Here is a 20,856-nt window from a genome sequence, read left to right as displayed (position 1 = left end):
GGAAACCAATAACCAGTCAAAAACAAGCCAAGTATGTATGCTGCTCCACACAACGAACAGGTCAGTCGTTGTCTCTTCATTGTAGTAATTATTGCTGTTGATTATGCTAAGCATTTACATGTTCTGCCCTGGTATATGTCTAGTCTACTTTTACTTGAGAGACTTCAGTGCTCATGTGGTGTACCACCATTTCAAAATGCATTCATCTACTGCAGGAAAGAGACTGGTTTACACACCTTGACTTAAAGGGCGCATACCTCTCCGTTGCCGTTCATCATTCCAGCCAGCACTTCCTCCGATTCCACTGGCACAGAACACCATGGCCGATCCCATGCCTGCCTTTCGGACTCAGCACAGCTTTGTGGTGTTTCATAAAACTTCTGAAATCAGTAGCCCAGGAGATTTGTTGCATTAGTTACTTGGACCGCCCTTTTATTTTTTTTATGTTCCGAAGCGTGGAGGTTGTGTCGCCAGATATCCTTTATCATGGATTTTCTTGGGTTTGTTTTGAATCGGTCCAAGTAAGCTGTGGTCTATTTGCAGATGATTCACTTTGTGGGCTTTGACATCCATTCTGTAACTTGTGTTCTCAAGCTTCCAGGGATCGAAGGTCTCCGCAAAATGGAAGGAAATCTGCAAGGTCCTGTGTCTCAATTCTATCCCGTTAAGGCATCTTGCAAGACTGGTGGGCCTTCTATCCAATTAAATTCAGAACATTTTTATGGGTCATCTGCACTACAAAGCAATGCAACTCTTGAAGGCTACCCTTCTTTGGCAGAATCAGCATGGATCAACTGGTCCCGCTGACAAAGCATGTTCAGTCGGAACTGCTCTGGTAAAACAGGCATGCCATATTTGGGTCGCAGCCGTAATTGATACTGGAATCCTATGCCTTTCCTTTAAGGTTGGGGCGCTATCCACAACAAGAACTCCACGGGGGGTGGTCAGAACAGGAAACCGCTTTTCATTTGTCTAGAACTTCTAGTGGACTCCTTCACCATTCAGTCTTGCAAGAGGAAGATCCAATTGTTGCATTGTGCTCTGGATGGACGAAACATCAATTGTTAGGGGGGTGTTTGCTCTCACCAGTTATCAGAGATAATGAAAGGGATATGACTTCTGCCTCGATCGCAATATTCCCTTAAAGGCGAAGTACCTTCCAGAAGAGTTGAACCTCACAGCAGATTGGTTCTCGACACACTGGAGGGACACCAGTGATTTGGAAACTGGATATGGAAATGTTCTCCCTCCTGCATTCACTGAGGGTTCCTTTACGACTGGGTCTGTTTGCTTCAGCTGGATTCAGTGGATGCCATTCTCAAACACTGGTAGGCTCTGGGAGCGTTGTATGCATTTTTCCCCTTCACAATGATTGCATAGGTGATCCATCACATCCGCTTCCTGCAGGTCCAGTTTGTGTTGCTCACCCAATTCTGGCAGAGCCAGCCGTGGTTCTCGGATCTTCTGGAGTAATAATGCGTAGATATCTTCCAAACTATTAAACTCCTCTTGGATCCAAGAGGGGGCCTTCACCCTCTGATGTTAGAAGACCGACTTTGTCTGATGACTTGGATGCTTTCCAGGGTTCCTGGCATGTCAGCAGATTACAGGCAGCTGAAGATCTACTATGGGACTTGTGGGCTCCAGGTACAAGATGTAGTTACCTGTCCGCCTGGACTTGCTGATGTGTAGACTGGGATCATAATCCCTTCACTGCCATACTGAACTTTCTGTTGACTATTCCATTGGGTGCTCCTATCAGTTAATGCAATGTGTTTTGCCATCTCTACCGCTCACATTCTGGTCCAGTGCCTTAGGGATCCTCTTGTCTGTCATTTTATTGAGTGGTATATACTTGTAGCGGTCCCTGGGTCCCAAATATGCTTCTCTTAGGGACATTTTAGTCATGACTTGCCTGCTAATGGGAATCTGTCTCTTCACCAGTTATCCTCAAAGTTTATGCCTCTTGTGCTTAGTGTTCCATCTGATCTTGGATTTTCTGGCTTTCGACGTGACTCTTATTCCGGACGGTATATTTTATTACTGTGTTTTGCATTGGAAAGAGGAGGTGCTTAAGACTGCCTCACATCATATATACTTTGCTTGTTTTTGATTGGTTCTTTGTTTGTGTAGTTTTTCCTTTGCTGCTATGTAGTTCAGTAAAGAAAGATATGCAACGTATTTGCCTCTTTTTTTTTTTTTTTAAAGGACCACTCTAGTGCCAGGAAAGCATACTCGTTTTCCTGGCACTAGAGTGCCCTGAGGGTGCCCCCACCCTCAGGGACCCCCTCCCGCCCGGCTCTGGAAAGGGGAAAGGGGTAAAAACTTACCTTTTTCCAGCGCTGGGCGGAGAGATCTCCTCCTGCTCTCCTCCTCCGATCCTCCTCTTCTCCTCCCAGTCGGCTGAATGCGCACGCGCGGCAAGAGCTGCGCGCGCATTCAGCCGGTCACATAGGAAAGCATTCACAATGCTTTCCTATGGACGCTGGCGTGCTCTCACTGTGAAAATCACAGTGAGAAGCACGCAAGCGCCTCTAGCGGCTGTCAATGAGACAGCCACTAGAGGACATAGGGGGAAGGCTTAACTCATTCATAAACATAGCAGTTTCTCTGAAACTGCTATGTTTATGAAAAAATGGGTTAACCCTAGAAGGACCTGGCACCCAGACCACTTCATTAAGCTGAAGTGGTCTGGGTGCCTAGAGTGGTCCTTTAAGGTTATAAGCACACTAAAGCTACAACTTTACTAAAGTGACACCTTCCAAATGGAATTCAGCATGATAAAACAAATTTGTGCATATATATATATATATATATATCAATCTGTTACCAAGTCAAACGATAATAAATGTGTTAGTAATGAATTACTATTACAATATTTTGGGACATTGCTTAGTAACACCATCTTTTTTTGTTCTCCTCCTTTTGTAGAAACCTGCTAATATTTTAGTAATGGGTGAAGGTCCAGAACGAGGAAGAGTAAAAATAGGTTTGTACTTTTTATGCATTGAAAACTTCTTTTTTTTTTTCTCTCTGTAATACAGAAAAGCGCTCTGTCGAAAATCTTGAAGGATGTCTTATGTCTGTGCAGAATGCTCACATGTGACTTATCTATATGAGGTGATATGTTAAAAGGGAGGACTCTGCAGTAGAGATGCTGGTTGAGTTCTCATATACCATATTTAAAATGTACATGTAGTCCCTATTTCATTTAACTGTGTTTAAAATATCTAATGAAAGTAACCAACATTCAACATTCTGAAACATTCAACTGATAGAATTGGCTTCTGTAATTCTATCTGAGGAAGCTGGTTTCTGCTTACCTACATTGAGTTAAAGGAACACTATAGTGTTGGGAATACAAATACGTGTTTCTCACTCAGTAGGGTCCTCCTCTCTATCTAGACTGTTAGGCCCACCTTGTAAGCAGTTTACTTACCGTATATACTCGAGTATAAGCCGACCCGAATATAAGCCGAGGCCCCTAATTTTACCCAAAAAAACTGGGAAAACTTATTGACTCGAGTATAAGACTAGGGTGGGAAATGCAGCAGCTACTGGTAAATTTCTAAATAAAATTAGATCCTAAAAATTTTTATATTAATTGAATATTTATTTACAGTGTGTGTATATAATGAATGCAGTGCGTGTATGAGTGCAGTGCGTGTATGAGTGCAGTGCGTGTATGAGTGCAGTGCGTGTATGAGTGCAGTGCGTGTGTATGAGTGCAGTGTGAGTGCAGTGTGTGCGCTTATATATTAATTGAATATTTATTTCCAGTGTGTGTATATAATGAGTGCAGTGCGTGTGTGTATGAGTGCAGTGCGTGTGTGTATGAGTGCAGTGCGTGTGTGTATGAGTGCAGTGCGTGTGTGTATGAGTGCAGTGCGTGTGTGTATGAGTGCAGTGCGTGTGTGTATGAGTGCAGTGCGTGTGTGTATGAGTGCAGTGCGTGTGTGTATGAGTGCAGTGCGTGTGAGTGCAGTGTGAGTGTGTGTGATGCAGTGTGTGTTTGTGTATGTGTTGGTGGGGGTGGGCATTTTGATATATTATTAATTATTTTATTAATTATTATTTTATTTTTTAATATTATATTTTTTATTATTATTATTTATTATTTAACTGAATTATTAATTTTTATTTTTTTTTATTATATTTTTTTTTCGTCCCCCCCTCCCTGCTTGATACATAGCAGGGAGGGGGCTCCTTCCCTGGTGGTCCAGTGTCATTGGTAGTTCAGTGGGGGGGAGAGGGGGGCTGGCAGAGCTGTACTTACCTGTCCTGCAGCTCCTGTCAGCTCTCTCCTCCTCCGCGCGGTCTATGCAGCTCCCTCTGTCAGCTCCCAGTGTAAGTCTCGCGAGAAGTTTGAAACAATGTGTTCTTAGTAAGAGCATTTTAAAAGACTGCAGCTCTGACACTCTGTGAAAGCCACAATGCAGCCTCTTAGGGAAGGACCTTTTTCAGCCCATTATTAAATCCCTTTAGTTTATTTTAGTTTATTTATTTATTTATTCCCTCCCCCCACCCCCCACCGCATATGAATCCTATAAAAGTGTGTGTGTGTGTGTGTGTGTTGTTTTGCCTTTTTAAAGACTTACACTTTCTTTTTTGTTTTGCAGCGGACATGGGATTTGCCCGGTTATTTAATTCACCTTTAAAGCCTTTAGCAGATTTAGATCCTGTAGTTGTTACATTCTGGTATCGGGCTCCAGAATTACTACTAGGAGCAAGGCATTATACCAAAGCTATTGGTGAGTATAGCAAAACCTGATAAAGTCCCATAAGGATAATTTTATGGTACGGTTTCCTTTTTTGTATAAGCTGATTAAAAATCTTTATGGTTTTCCATTGCTGTGTTTTAGAGAAATCTTCAATCTAGATTTTGGCTGTGTTTATTTTATTTTTATTTATTTCTTTGTTCTTTCTGGTGAGATTTCTGCATAGAAATAGTTTTATTCACTAAACTTTGAATTGAAAAACAAATGTCAGACCAAAATAGCCAAGCTGTGACTGTATATATGCTTGAGTATCTTTCAAAATGTACTATTTTTGCCTAAATTGTCACGTTCAGGATTCAAATCACCACAATTCCCCATAAAGTAAAATCTCTTAACAGCAACACTCAAAATTGCCTGAAACTCCGACTCATACCCTGCTCCCCGTGTAGAGTAAACACAGCTGTGCTTAGTCTTTTAATGTTGTTTTGTTGTCATCATTTCAGCTTTGATATAAAATGTTCCACTTGCTATAGAGTCTCCATGAACAGTGACCATAAAATAAATCTAATCCAAACTATTTACACCACTCTGATTTCTTTTGCAAGATATTTGGGCTATAGGATGTATATTTGCAGAGCTGTTAACGTCGGAGCCAATTTTTCATTGTCGGCAAGAGGACATCAAGACTAGTAATCCTTATCATCACGACCAGCTGGATAGAATTTTTAATGTCATGGGATTTCCTGCAGGTACAGATTTCCACAGAACATTTGTATTTACTTTGCTGGCTTTGGAGATGTGTTCAGCTAGTTGGTTGGTTCCTAACCCTTTTGATATTGTCCCAAATTACATGTGTGGCACTGGCTTGTTGACTTTTCCTATGGTTTATCTCAGTGACACATAGGTACCAATCCTTTTATTGTACATTAGAATAACAAAATGTAAATTTGCAAAGCATCTCCATTACACTGTCCCCAGTGTCAGAGGAATCTCCGTTTTACTGAGGAAGGCTGTGCTACTACAGTAACTGGACTATACGTTTCTCTCTCTGATCTAAATACTAAACCGTTTTTATTTTATTTTTTATTTTTTTTTAGATAAAGATTGGGAAGACATTAAAAAGATGCCCGAGCACTCAACTCTAATGAAAGATTTTCGCCGAAATACGTAAGTCATATAGCTCAAAACTCTTTCCTTGTTCATACATGGAGCTTCATTTGTAGTTAAACTGCGGTGTGTTACTTTGTATGAAAATATAAATGTTTTGGCAGTGATTTGTTTAACATTTATACATAATGTATATTGTTGGTTTTGTTTTTTTTAACCCCTCTGCAGACTTCTTGTTTTTGCTTTACTTTTTGTTTCCAACTTTGTCTTTTCAATATTTTGTGAAATATACTTCTTTATCATGGCTATTCTGATAGAAGTATTCTTCACGCTTGGTTTTCTTTTTAAAATTAACTTTTTCATTACCGTCTGCTACTTCATGGAAAATTAGGGTTAACATAACTTATTTGTAACAGACAAACGTAGGGTTTATCGTAAACGAAGGCGCCGTTTTAGGAAAGTGTCTCTGGGTGTTTGGGTGCAGTAACATGATTGTATGCACTTTTTATTTTGTTTTTACTTTAGTTATCACGTACACTACTGAATTTAATTTGTTATATATAATGCATGGTTTAAGGTTTATACATACACATGTTTAAAGATTTCTTTAAAACACTGGTTTTGATTAAAGTATTCATTCAAGAGGTATTTTAAAAACGGAATAGATTATGTATTACAAATAACCCATTACTGTGTTATTCAATATATTGAAACCTAGTGAAACCTATTCTGTAGCACGTTTATACTATGTTCACCATGTATATGTAAATGTGTATATGTTGATCTGGCAGGATACAGTACCTTCAGAGCATTAATCTTTGTTGCTATATATTTAATTTGGAGGGAAAAAAAATGATATCTACTTTACCACTGAGTTGTTTTTGTTTTTTTAGGGTTTTTTTGTTTTGTTTTTTGTCTTGTATGATTTTGACCATATATTTTATGTTCTAGGTATACCAACTGCAGCCTTATCAAATATATGGAAAAGCATAAAGTGAAACCAGATAGCAAAACATTCCACTTGGTAAGCTCAGCCGTGTGGAGTTCACTTGTAATGTGAATATTGTAGTCTAGCTCTGTTGCTATAATCTGTAGTGCCATATGCTCACCATGATATTTATATTGACCACTTATAGAGTAGAAAATGAGAAGTGTAGATTGCCACCAAATATACACTGATCAGCCACAACATTAACATTAAAACCACAGGTGTCGTGAGTAACATTGATTATATCATTGCAATAGCACCTGTCAAAGGTTGGGATATATTAGGCAGCAAGCGAACAGACCGGGTGTACTGATGTCAAAAGTCAGCAGATGGTTATCAGATGGAGGAAAAGGAATATTGGAGAGATTAAAGGCGGTACAGAGGTTGGTGAAGGCGAGATCAAGAGAGTTTCCCGCTATAGGTTGCTGAATTAGACCATTGCGTGAGGCCAAAGGGGGAGGTTACAGAGAGCAGACGAGAGGCATCAGTGCAGTTGGGGTTGTTGATTGGGATATTGAAATCCCCAAGTATAAGGGAAGGAGTGCTAGAGGAGAGGAAGTGAGGTAGCTGGGAAGAAAAGTGCTCAACAAATAGCCTAGGATGACCGAGGTGGCGGTAGATGATCGCAAATCTTAAAGGAGTGGGTTTAAATAGACGGACAGTGTGAACTTCAAAGGAAGTAAAGGATAGGGCAGGGGGAGATTGGTTGAAAGGTACATTGAGGGGAGAGAAGGATGTCTGTACCACCTCCTTTACAGTTGTTGGGTCTGGGAGCATGGGAGAATTGTAGCCCACCAAAACATACAAAAAGGCAGGAGTAGCACTATCAAAGGAGGAAATCCAGGTCTCTGTGAGTGCTAGTAGTGTGAGTGAGTTTCAGATGAAAAGGTATTGTATGGCTGTTGATATCAGATTGCTACAGACAGGGCAGACGTTCCTGAGTGCACACTGCATGTTGGCAAATGGCCTAAAGGGCATGGTATTGTGATGAGGTTTATATAAAGGTAAATATCTGATACATCACAGGAAACTTTGATAACATACAAATGTGAAGTCCTCTTTTAAACCATTATATGAAATACCTCCTCTCATTGGCCGCAATCAATAAGATATTGTTTTCTCCTGTTTTAAGCTTCAAAAGCTGCTCACAATGGACCCAATAAAGAGAATTTCTTCAGAGCAAGCTATGCAGGACCCATATTTCCTAGAAGACCCACTTCCAACTTCAGAGTAAGTATGTAGTCCTTTGCTACTAGCTGGGTCTTCAGGGTTCTTGCTACTGCAAGCCATAATATACCCTCCAGCGGTGAATCCTTGCTCGCTACGGTTTAAAATATATGTAGGTATATAATATTTTATTCTTTTTCTCTTTGTTAACAGTAGTATGTCTCATAACATTACTTATACTGGTAGATGATATTGAGGATTTCACAGAATAACCTTTGCCAAGTTGCATTAAATATATGTCCTTATTTCCTTTTTATAGTTGGGTGTGAGCCTATAATCAGAGTTTTTAACATCTAACATATCTATCTCTGAATCTAAGCATATTACCTTTATTTAATATCTACTGCTGCTGAAGCGGTTTGTTCTATATAACTAATAGTAATGAAATATCAATACCATGTGATTTTCTGCTTCTGAAGCTAGCTTTAAAAAGGCAGCAGACAAAATATTTTTACACTTCCATATTATTCATTCCTGTAAAAATAGAATGTTCTTAAGCATTTTGTTTTTTCTCTTAATTGTTTAGATATAGCTTTTTCTAAAACTGTGGTTAAATTGAAAAGGCCTATTTTTTTTATTTTTATTTTTTTATAGCATGGTGCAGCATTAAGCTTTATTTCTTAATTGGACCAGAATTGACCAGTGTCTCCTTTTGGTAGCGTCTTTGCAGGTTGTCAAATACCTTACCCTAAGCGGGAGTTCCTGACAGAAGAGGAACCTGATGACAAGGGAGACAAAGTATGTTCAATATTGTCATTCAACTTCTGTGGTATTCAAGGGAGCACTCACCCTTTATACTTTATCTCTGAACTATATATCTCTGATCCTTTAACGTGATCCCTTTTTCGATGTTCAATAAATAGAATTGGGTTCCTATTCTAGAACCATAACGCATCTACACGAAGCTCAAGAGTCCTTCTTAGAAATCCATAAGAATGTGACATCATAAATATGAATTGATTTTACAGTTTAATGTTGGTTCAATGCTAGTTTGAGCTCTTGCTGCTTCCTGGTGATCCTATTCAGGGTAAACCTGCATTTAATGCATAAAAAATTGATGGCATATACTTCAGAAGACCTTCAGATTACTACCCTTGGTCTTGTTCCATATGGTGTAGATCACTCTTCAGCCTTTGTTGGGGCAGACAATTTAAGTTTGTTGCTCATATCCTGCTAAAATACTCTTCACTTATTTCATTGTTTTCTCCAGAATTACAACTATGTAAGATAAAGTAATATGATTACACACAATTACAGAATGTCTAGGAGAGCAGCCAACGTAGGATGTGTTGGTGTATATGTCTTGTCTAATGTAATGTGCTCTCTTCCCTTTTCCTTATTAAAGAAAAACCAACAGCAGCAGCAAGGCAATAACCATACTAATGGAACTGGACATCCAGGAAATCAAGATAACAGCCACACACAAGGACCACCGCTGAAGAAAGTGAGAGTTGTTCCTCCGACGACTACCTCAGGTGGACTTATTATGACCTCAGATTATCAGGTAAATGTGCACTGGCTGTCATTGAACTGGTTTGGAATTGCCTGGTGATATTAATACTTTCCTTGTACAGTTTGTACTCCATTACAAATAAACATTTAGAAAGATTCATTGATCGTAATATGTATGGCAGTGTTACAGCATGCCATTGGCCACATATGCCACTTATTTGCATTTCTGTGACTTTTAATGTATCAATATGAATTGATAAATGAAGAATGTTAACACTGTTCCGTTGGCAAACACGCTCACGTTTGTCTCTTTGAACTTTCAGCGTTCCAATCCACATGCTGCCTATCCAAACCCTGGACCGAGCACATCCCAACCTCAGAGCAGCATGGGATATTCCACTACCTCCCAGCAGCCTCCACAGTACTCACACCAGACGCATCGGTACTGACCTGTACCAGACAAATGTGAATGCACTGTTGCTTAGGCTGCAGGACATGAGCATGTAGCTGTCTGCCTGAAGCCTGGCATTTTAATGTACTGTACAACCACACCTTCAAAATGTCCAGCAGCCAACGTACACAACATTTGACCGAATGTAGATCCCATGTGGAGGTTAAACTTGAGAGAGTGCTATCACAATTGGTGTTGTGTATTTGCTACTTCCATAGTTTACTTGAAATGGTTCAAATTGACCAATGCATTTCTTTCAGTGATGGTAGCAGTTGAAGCTGTGAAGTATGCTAGGAGCAAACCAATATTTTATTTTATTTTAATTTTTTCCTTCCTTTCTTGTCTGTGATGACTTTAAAACAATATTGTCTGACCAATAGAAATCTAAGATATTTTTTTTTTTACTGGTAAACCATCACACAAACTAAGCTAATTGCTATTGTAGTCAATTAATTTTAGTATGTGTTTTTTTTTTTGTTTTTTTTTTCCCAACATGCTGGATAAGAGTGTCATTCTATTCAGTGTTTGTTTTGGGATTTCTTATTCAGCCAATTTGTTACACATCATATTGTCATTGTCGTTGTTCCTCCCTCCCCTCCTCCCTCAACAAAAATGTACAAAATAAAAAAAAAAGCTCAGCATTTTGCCTTTTTTTTCCCTTTGTAAGCCTCCCAAAGATAATATTTTAGCATAGGTTTTTTAGTAAATCTTTAACTTGACTGATATTAAAGCTGCTATCCTATAGTAAATGTTTGTTTGATATTGATATGAATGTTTGCTTCAGCAAACGCATTAAACTGGTTTGTCATTGACAATTTCTTTTTACTTTATTTTTTTTCTTTTATGCCACAAATCTCATTTTAGGTGTTGCTGAGTTGTGAGCATGCTATGGGGTTTTAACAAAACCTTAACCGCCAGATATACAGCATGAGAGAACAGCCTCATGAGTTTGTGCATCTGTTAAGATGTTGATTTTAGGGAAGCTGGCTCAGTGTAGTAGATTTCAGTTCATTTTATGTTTCATTGTTTTGTTTTTGCTTTCGTTTGCCAGCACCTTATAGGGTTGCTCTTGTTACAGCAGAAAATTAAGCGGTAGGAAAGCCTTAGAATTTACAAGGAAACAAACCTGTAACATTACAATGTACTGTATCAAACTATTTTACATGGAAGACAAGTATTCTGATTTAAAGAAAAATCAACATTGTTAAAGCAAGGTGTTAAGTAATAAATTTATTTTTCATAAAACAAAAGCGAGTTGTTGCCTGTGTTCTTTAAATACTTCTGCAACTGCACCACATTGGAAAACGTTCAAAGTCTGTGAGAGTTCTACCTTTTGGTCACCCCTATTCTATAGGGGGGGGGTCCTTTAAAATCTTTTTATACCAGGACCCCTCTCTTCATTCATTCACAGGGAGTACAGTGATGTGTTAAAAGTGAACCTAAAGTTTATTTTGTTTTTTTTTGTCTAACTAAATATTTTTGTGTTTATTAAACTGTCTTTGGCGGACAATTGTAACTAATAAAAATATATTACAAGTGCAACACCTATTAAAAGTAGTAGAGTGCTGAATAAAAGGGGGGATAATTTAATCCATTATAATTGTGAAACACAGGGAGTCAAATCCATGATATATTTAATATATAAACAAAAAACACAACATACAGTGCAGATGGTATAACAAGAGGTATCGTTAGGAGTTTTATTAGCAAGAACATTCACATCACATATAACCTAAAAAGAAAGGCTCACTTCATAAGGCACATGTGCCTTTTCAAGGTAGCTCTCCACCTTTCTTCAAGCAGGATTTCTCTCACTCAGAAAGAAATGGGGGGCTGTATACCGGAACTCTATACACTTCATTTGTGTTACGCTACTTGGGGTGTTTTGGGTTGGAACTCAACTGCAGCTTGTAAACTCCCTAATTACAATAGTGAAGAAATGGAGAATCCTTAAGTATCAATACTGTAGCTTTAAGAAAAGAGAGAATCACTGGTAACTTGATTCAACCGAAGTTTTAATAAGTGTTAAACTTAAATGAATTGCATTTAGGCAATAATCCAATAAGAAGTGCAAGTAATCAACAACACAAAGTTCATTATTCAGTATTTCTTCAGAGATCCATTAAGTAACATTCTTTAAGTTCATGAGAATAATCTTTAATGGGAACAATAATCAAGTAGCTAAGAATATTTGCAAAGCGAGAACAGTTCATAGTGAATAAGCATGATGGGCGTTGTCCTTCATGTAATTAGTAGATTGAAGCACTGAATGTATTTTCAAAGCAAGAAACAGTTCATAGTGAATAAGCATGATGGGAGTTGTCCTTCATGAGATTAGTAACTTGAAGCACTGAATGCATTTGCAAAGCAAGAAACCGTTCATAGTGAATAAGCATGATGGGAGTTGTCCTTCATGAGATTAGTAACTTGAAGCACTGAATGCATTTGCAAAGAAAGAAACAGTTCATAGTGAATAAGCATGATGGGAGTTGTCCTTCATGAGATTAGTAACTTGTAGCAATGAAGGTTTGAGTAAGCAAGCATTAGTTAATTAATAAATGATATTGCAGACAAATAGCTGAAAGATATACTTAAGGTTAATATGGGTAGTCCTCCAATAGTTCAGAGATATGGTCCACTTGTAAAGTAGCAAGGTATCCGTTCTCCAGTAATCCTTTATGGCATGCAGCAATCCTTGCATTTGCTCAAAGGCTGGAACGGCTTGTCTGAGCTTGTGGAGAGGCAAGTCCGGTGGAAGTAGATCCCAGTTGCTGAGCCTATGGAGCCCGCGGTCTCGCGGAGGCAGCTCACACGTTAGCTCACACAATCAATCACCAAGCACCCTCCCTCTGGCCCAGTCTCCCTAAATACCGTCAGAGCTGTGTCAGAGGGGGGCGGGGTCCGGCTCCTCACAGCTGAGTGCCGAACCCGGAAGTGTTACTCCATGACAATTTTTCTGACTGAGGAAGCCAAATCAGTGAAACACATTTTGGCAGTGGGCATTTTATTAAACATTTTGCTTAATACAATTTTTTTCTGTTTTTGTTTCTTTTATTTATTTTTTTTTTTGTGAAAAAGCTATTTGAAGCATTCTGTCTTTAAACTCCAGCCATACAGTTTGGGTGAGTGTCACCCCACAATTTAACACCCAGCTTTAAATCTTAGAGCCAGGGAGTGGATTGGTTCTAAACGAGGTGAGCACTACCCAAAGTCCCCATATATTGTTCTATATATTTTTGTTTATTGGTTGGTGAGGGAAGTGAAGTCACCCTGCACAAGCATTTTAGAGCTGTTGGATTTTTTGTTTTTTAAGATTTAGTACACTGAAGTGCATTTTACACCCCTCTATTGTATTCAGACCTGTCTTTAGCCCTGCATGCAGGGCTTCTAGAGGGAGTGTGTGGCCTCATGTTAATGTAGACACACAAATGGGGCAGGGAGCAATAATAGAGGTGAGTAGGAGTGCAGTGAAGGAGCATGTAAAACTCTTCTCAAAGTCTGCGTGATCTATAACCCACGTAGTATTATGTAAAATAGTTTATTTAAACAAATCTATATGTAAACATGTTTGTTCATGACACCTGTAGTAGCTTCCCCTGAAATCCAAAGTTTATTACGTTGGCATTTATTTTGTCTGAGAACATGCAATGCTGTGCAGGTGGTATTTTACCTACACACATTAACCAATAGCTGTGTAACTACATATATGTTTGTTAGAGATACGATTACTGCTTCTGACCAGTGAATATCATTAGTATTTATATAGTGCAAACATATGCCACAGAGATTTACAATTCTAGAAAGTGACTTTATTTAAAGGAGAAGAATGCTCTACTCAAATGACCTTACTAGATGATTGGCATTTTGCACAAACAAAAAACCACAATACCGCGTAATTGTTACTGACCAAATAGAAAGACAGTCTCTCATACCGTTTTGGTCAGTGAAGTGAAACGCTCAGACATCCAAAGCGACAACCGTGTTCCAAATGTTTTGAAAAGTAAGACATGTGTGTGGTTCACCTGAGGGAAACTGAGAGCATTGTTCCATTGGGTGACTACTGCTTTTTTTGCAGGAATGCACGTGTCACAGGGGGTTTGGGAAACTGGGTTGAAACAGTGTTAAGTTCAGGAAGGGACAGCTCTACCAAATATGTAATAGGCGTTCATATGGCTGAAGTGAGGGAGCTTGTCAGGTGTGATTGTGTCGTATACACCTCTAATCGTTCACTTATTGCACTGTGACCTGTCATCAAGTGGCAGTGTAGTGGAGCGAGGGAGGTTGATGGTGAGCTTGCAGGGTTAATACAGATTCTTATCTGTATCCAGAACCGTACCATACATTTTAGAAACAATGACAAAATGTGGGTTTCTTTCCTGCTTTGGTAGTGTAATATCATGGTTATGAAATCAGATGGAGATTTAGAAAATCGAGATGAGACTAGGGTTGCTAGAGAGATTTAGAAGGGAAGGAAATCTACATACAGGTGTCTTTGTTTTGATGATGGTTTATTTTTCAGCTACTTGCTTTGTCTCCTAGTTTCCTTTATTGTATGAAAAAAGATTTCATTAAGAAAAATAGAAAATTAGAAAAAAAAACATTGAATGTCACAATCCATAAACCTCATAAGTTCAGTTGAGCAAAAGTCCATTATACGATTAAAATATTTATTATTTCCACGGAACGTTATTATGAAATTAATGTCTGTATTACACTTGCCAGAAATGTCAACCTTTGAAAGTTGAGTTTACCCACTCTGACTGGGAAACAGCATAAAGGGTAGCTTTGTGGACATCATCCCTGCATGTGAGATCAAACTGTTTGATAAAAAACATTGTGCCTCTTCTGGTGCTTGCCGCCCATTTGACTTTGAACAGCTTTGATAAGCAGAGAGTACATGGTTTACCCGGGCCTTAGCAAAGGAGCCGTGTAGAAGGCTACGTAAGAGACCAAGTTTTTATCAAAAAGGGATGAGAGTAATAAGCTTAAATAAAACAAAATATATAAATTAAGTTATAAAAATATAAATATATACTGCTCCCCACATAACCTTCCTTATACAACATACCATACACACACTAACATCCTCTTAACCTACATTAGATTCCCTAAACCTACACGTCTCACTAACTACATCCACTATACTAAAAAGTGGTCAATCTCTATATGGCATACAATATTATATATCCCCTATACACAAAAGCTGAGGTTTACTGGTTGTTGTTTGTTTCTATTTTTTGTTCTTCTCAATTTCTATATAATATATACAGGTGAGTCTTGTATTCTGAAAAATGTGTTAATGAAATGAGTGTTTATTCATTTATTGCATAGATAAACGTAGAAATGGCTTCAAACATTCACATTCAGCGCCACTATATAATTGTACATCTCATACCTAATGATATTTTGCAACAAAGTTGAAGCTTGATGCAGAATTTTATGAAACCAACATTAAATTATTACCGGATTTTCTGCACTGCGGTATAGGCAATAAAAAGGGATTAAAGAAATTCTGATTCTGTTTCTTCTTTTTTTTGCTTTGAAGATTTAAAACATCCATTAACTGATTTTCCTTTCATTTCCTGGAATCTGTTTTTCTTTGACATGAATCATCTGTTTCATTTGGTTCCAATAGCAATAAAGATGTGTATCTTATCTTGCAGAGAGTTAGTTTTCCATAGTCCATGTCACCAGAACCTGACCATCAGGCTACATGGAAAGATTATGACACTATATACTACCAATCAGAAAGGTTTCAGAAAAATCATGCAAAATAAATCAGTATCTCAATGATAAGAGTCTTGAATTTCAAAATTTTTATTGCACACATAGAATGTACATTCAATATTAACATGTCTCTACCAAAATGTGTTCCAGTAGGCTACCAATAGTTAATGAATATACTAAAATATGCTGAATCTGCTGTGTTTTTTCCTGTTTACTGTAACCTATTAAACAATTCTAAAAAATAATCAGTAGAGGTGCTGGGATGAAGAATCGAGAGAAATGCATGGTGGGAATAGCGTGTTGGGTAGTCCTGTACAAGAGGCCAATTCACATGAATGCAGAGCTAGATATGGCAAAAAATGATACATCAGTACAATGTTCTCTCTGGCAACATAACCATTTAGACTATAAATACACTTTGTTTCATCATGCTACAAGCTTTTCACTTGGACTTGCTCCTGACGACAGCGTGTATCCACGCTGAAACGCGCGTCGAGCGTTTACTTTTTCTTTCTTATGTTTATTTACACATTTTTTTAGGTAGCACTTAGGCAGTTAGTATGTGGTGATTTCTTGAGTTATCCAGGTTATTTAGATCTTTAGGACAGCCTGTCTCTGGCCCTGGTGGTTGTTTTCCACGAGCAGATTTTCTTAGGCGGCATCCTGAGAGTTGGGACCCCCCTCCTTTTTTCATTATTGCCTATGGTCTCTATTTTTAGGAAGCTGTACATTAACCCCTTAAGGACAGAGCTTCAGAAGCTTGTCTTTCACTTAATGACAACGGCATTTTTTGCTGTTTGCGTTCAACTGCAATTTGCATTTTACAAATTTATTGCACCGACACATATTATATACCGTTTTTTAAAGGACAGAAAGGGCTTTAATTTGATGTAACACATATATATATAAATGCTTATTTATTATAAAAAAAATACAGAAATATGCAAAAAAATGAATTTTTGTGTGTTTTTTTTACAGTTTTTGCAATAATAATGTGTACATAATTAGTGCAGGTTAAGGAAAGTAATTAAAAATAAATTCATTTAGTTGTTCTGAATTACAGAATATATAATGTGTCTGGGATTTTAAGTTTTTTTTGGTAGTTACAGGTCACAAAGCACAAGGAGTAAAATAAACTTTTTATGTGGAGCGATTTTAGAATTTGGTATGTTTGTCTTGTAAGCCTAATAGCCATAAAAGAAAACAAAATTGTCACACAAAAGTATATATTTATATAAAGTAGACACCACAGGCTATTTACCTAAGGTTGTTTTGACACTTTCTACGTAGCCATTTTACCGCCAACCTCTGCTAAATATTGGAGTAAAATTGTGTTTTTTGGGGGTTTTCGCACACAAACTTATAACAAAGAACTTCTCATGTGTATTTTGTAAAGTTGGTGTGTGCTATTCCTGTACAAAGTTTTATTATGTGTTCAGTTACTTCTGCTGAGTACAACGGTACCCCCATTGTATGTCTATGGCACTATTTCGTGAAGCTACAGTGCCATACAGGAGACCTGTCCTTTTCAGTATTCACAGTAGAATTTTGAGAGACGGATTTAATGAGCCTATGCTTCCATTTGGGGTATTATAGTAGTTTGACTGTTCAAAAAAACCCCACAAAGGCCTACCATTTGTAAAAGTAGACACTCCAGGGTATCTCATAAGGTGCATATTGTGCCTTAACATGCCCCCATTTTTTTACCATTACATGCCAAAGTATGTGGTAAAAAATAATTTTGTGCATATTTTACATACGGATTGCATTTTTGCTGGGCATTTTGTATATTTCATGTGTGCCACTAAGTTCAAACCCCCCAAATTATGCTCAGCTAAGTCTTCTGAGTAAAAGGACACCCCCATTGTATGTCTATGGCACTATTTCGTGAAGCTACAGTGCCATACAGGAGACCTGTCCTTTTCAGTATTCACAGTAGAATTTTGAGAGACGGATTTAATGAGCCTATGCTTCCATTTGGGGTATTATAACAGTTTGACTGTTCAAAAACACCCCACAAAGGCCTACCATTTGTAAAAGAAGACACTCCAGGGTATCTCATAAGGTGCATATTGTGCCTTAACATGCCCCCATTTTTTTACCATTACATGCCAAAGTATGTGGTAAAAAATAATTTTGTGCATTTTTTACATACGGATTGCATTTTTGCTGGGCATTTTGTATATTTCATGTGTGCCACTAAGTTCAAACCCCCCAAATTATGCTCAGCTAAGTCTTCTGAGAAAAAGGACACCCCCATTGTATGTCTATGGCACTATTTTGTGAAGCTACAGTGCCATATAGGAGACCAAGCCATATCAGTTTTGACCGAACTTTGAATTTTGACGCCGGGCCTATGTGCAATTTCCAAGCATCTTTGCAGGTTTTAAATTCAAACTACCCCACAAAGGCCTACCATTTATTAAAGTAGACACCCCAGGGTATTTCAAAAGGCATATTTTGAACCTTAGCGTGGGATCATTTTTCCGCTAGCGTGTACCAGGTGTAGTGGTTATAAGCGTTTTTTTTCTGCCTTTTTGACACACAAAGTGAGTTTGCACAGTATATTTTGCAAACCATATGTGTACTACCACTGTATAATACTTCATATTTTGCTCAGCTATGTCTGCTGAGTACAAAAATACCCCCGTATGTACCTTTGCCAGGTATATGTGGACATCGGAGGGGCACATTTGGGACACAGCCATTCCATTTTTTTTTTCAAACTTTAAATTTTTACGCTGTGCCCATGTCCCATTTTAGAGTATTTTACCAGGCTATATAAACCAAATACCCCATAAAGCCATACCATTTCTTAAAGAAGACATCCCAGGGTATTTCAAAAGGCATATTTTGAACCTTAGCGTGGGATAATTTTTCCGCTAGCTTGTACCAGGTGTAGTGGTAATGAGCGTTATTAAATGTATTTTTTTACTTTTTAAAACTTTTTTTACTTTTTAAAACTATTTTTTAAACTTTTGTTTTGATTATTCATTTTTTTAAAGTTTCCTAAACTTTCGTAAAACTTTTTTTTACAGATTTAACATTTTTCTAAGCTTTTTTTTTTACGTTAACCCCTAACTAGCAGTAAGCAGCACTAACAGTAAATTCCCCATTTTCCCATAACTCCCACCCACCCCAGCTAGCAAAATATTTAATTATACAATATTTAAATTAGTTAATTAAATAAATTTAACCCCTGAGGGTTAAAAAATAAATAAAAGTTAATCGTCAGGGGTTAAAAAAAAAAATTAGAACAGTATAATACTGTGATCTGTATTTTGATCACTGTAGGCAGTGATCGACTGGCAGGGAAGGGGTTAATTTTTATTTGGACTGGGTAAAGGGTTTATTTTTTTAATTTTTTACTTAAATGTTATTAAAACTTTTTTTTTAACTTAATTTTTTAACTTTTTAAAGCTTATTTTTAAACTTTTTTTAACGTTAACCCCTAGTTAGCGTAATACTAAATCCCCCAATTCCCCACTAACTTCCACCCTCCCCAGCTAGCTAAATTTATAATTTTAAAATATTTAAATTAATTAATAAAATAAATTGAACCCCTGAGGGTTAAAAAAAAAAAGAATTAACCCTCAGGGGTTAAAAAAAAAATCAGATCTTAGTAAAATGTAATCCCTGCCAATTGATCACTGTAGTCAGTGATCAATTGGCAGGGAAGGGGTTAATTTTTTATTAAAATGGGTAAAGGGGGGTTAAAGGGGGGTGGGATTTTAATTTTACTATTTTTTTTTTCCACCAGGGGGCAGGATCACTGAAGATCCGTCTCCCTGCACTTCACACAGAACCAGGAAGTGCAGGGAGGCGGAGGTGAGTATAGAGAGCTGTCAGAGCGGGCACATGTACTCTGACAGCCCGATCCGGTGCTCCCGGTCTGCCTCTAATGCAGAGGCAGACCGGAGCACCATTAACCCCACGATCGCCGCGATTGCGGCGATCTGGGGTTAATTTTAACGGGTGACGGACGAGGTCCGTCACTCGTCATTAACGCATTCCCCTGAGTGATGGACCTCGTCCGTCACTCGTCGTTAAGGGGTTAAGGAGGTTTGGGGGACTGAGTAGGGTTTTTCTCTATCCCTGTTTCTCCCCCACCCATTATTTCTCTCTTCCTTTCCTGTAACCTGGCATTCAAGTGCCTTTTCTGTGTCCAGAGCTGCTTCTCAGGATCCCCTTACCTTAAGGGTCTCCTTTTCTGTGTACAAGCTTTTCACGTTTCCCTGTTAATGCTGTTGGTCCAACACAAGAAAAAGTCCACGTTAAAGCAATTGTGAGGGGGCAATTGGAATTCTCTATTGATCATATTGAATTGTGTATTTTGTATGTTTTATAAATAGGCCCCAGCAGCACCCTATAATATATGCATGTTCAGGTGAGTGCCGCCCTAGCCATCCTTGGTTTCATTTATTTATATATTTGGGAGTTCAGGCCAACTCCTTGGTTTGGCCTCATTCAAGGGCCCTATTTAGCCTTTACCTGCAGAAAGTCCCAGGAGGAAGAATTTCCCAAGTAAGTGGATTAATCTCATAAGAGCATGCATTAGGCTGTTAGAGTAGGACCAGCCAAGAATGGGGTACATTGATGTTGCGGCAGGCTTATGCATTGTATGATTTTATACTGTAACTAAACACCCATTGTTTTTTGCCTAGCTGAGGTGTTTTATATAAAACTATTACAATCTATGAGACTTGAATGAGCGAGTGCGCCTGATTGTGAACTTTGTATGTCGTATAAACTGGCCCCAGCAGCACCTTATTATATATGCATGTTTAGGTGACTGCGACCCTAGCCATCCTTGGTTTCATTTATTTTATATGCAGATAGTTCCCGACTTAACTAAGTGGTTCCGAAGCCTAGTTCATAAAGTGAGAACTAATTTCCCATAGACTGCAATGTAAAACATGGGTTCCCTTCCTGACCAAGAAATCTTACCATTGAAAACCTAAATTATTAAGTACAAATACAAAATGAAAGCTTAGCAAATACATATGTGTTGTAGGAACATTACAGGAATATATACCATATTGAAATCACCGGTTGAATGGCTACTCTCGGTTCCTGGTCCTAAAACCACATATGTAATTCGGTCCCATACTAGATTTGAAGGGAATAAACAGTATGATTCCATACTGCAAACCATTGCTTCTGTTACGCATACCCTTCAGAAAGGA

General features: G+C 38.1%; 1 protein-coding gene across 1 annotated transcript in view; it reads left to right on the top strand.

Annotated features, from left to right (window-relative positions):
* Positions 1-10,363, top strand: part of CDK8 (cyclin dependent kinase 8) — a 56,347-nt gene extending 45,984 nt beyond the window's left edge. Inside the window, exons 5-13 of the mRNA XM_063429636.1 lie at positions 2,932-2,989; positions 4,620-4,751; positions 5,324-5,467; positions 5,816-5,885; positions 6,777-6,849; positions 7,946-8,043; positions 8,700-8,778; positions 9,386-9,544; positions 9,816-10,363. Coding sequence (XP_063285706.1) covers positions 2,932-2,989; positions 4,620-4,751; positions 5,324-5,467; positions 5,816-5,885; positions 6,777-6,849; positions 7,946-8,043; positions 8,700-8,778; positions 9,386-9,544; positions 9,816-9,941 — 939 coding nt within the window. The 3' untranslated portion in view covers positions 9,942-10,363. The remainder of the gene's footprint in view (positions 1-2,931; positions 2,990-4,619; positions 4,752-5,323; positions 5,468-5,815; positions 5,886-6,776; positions 6,850-7,945; positions 8,044-8,699; positions 8,779-9,385; positions 9,545-9,815) is intronic.
* The last annotated feature ends 10,493 nt before the right edge of the window (positions 10,364-20,856 follow it).

Source organism: Pelobates fuscus, chromosome 1 (genome assembly GCF_036172605.1).
Source record: "Pelobates fuscus isolate aPelFus1 chromosome 1, aPelFus1.pri, whole genome shotgun sequence".
Lineage (NCBI taxonomy): Eukaryota > Metazoa > Chordata > Amphibia > Anura > Pelobatidae > Pelobates > Pelobates fuscus.
The sequence above is the reverse complement of the archived record's forward strand: the minus strand, read 5'-3'. Positions and strand labels throughout refer to the sequence as shown.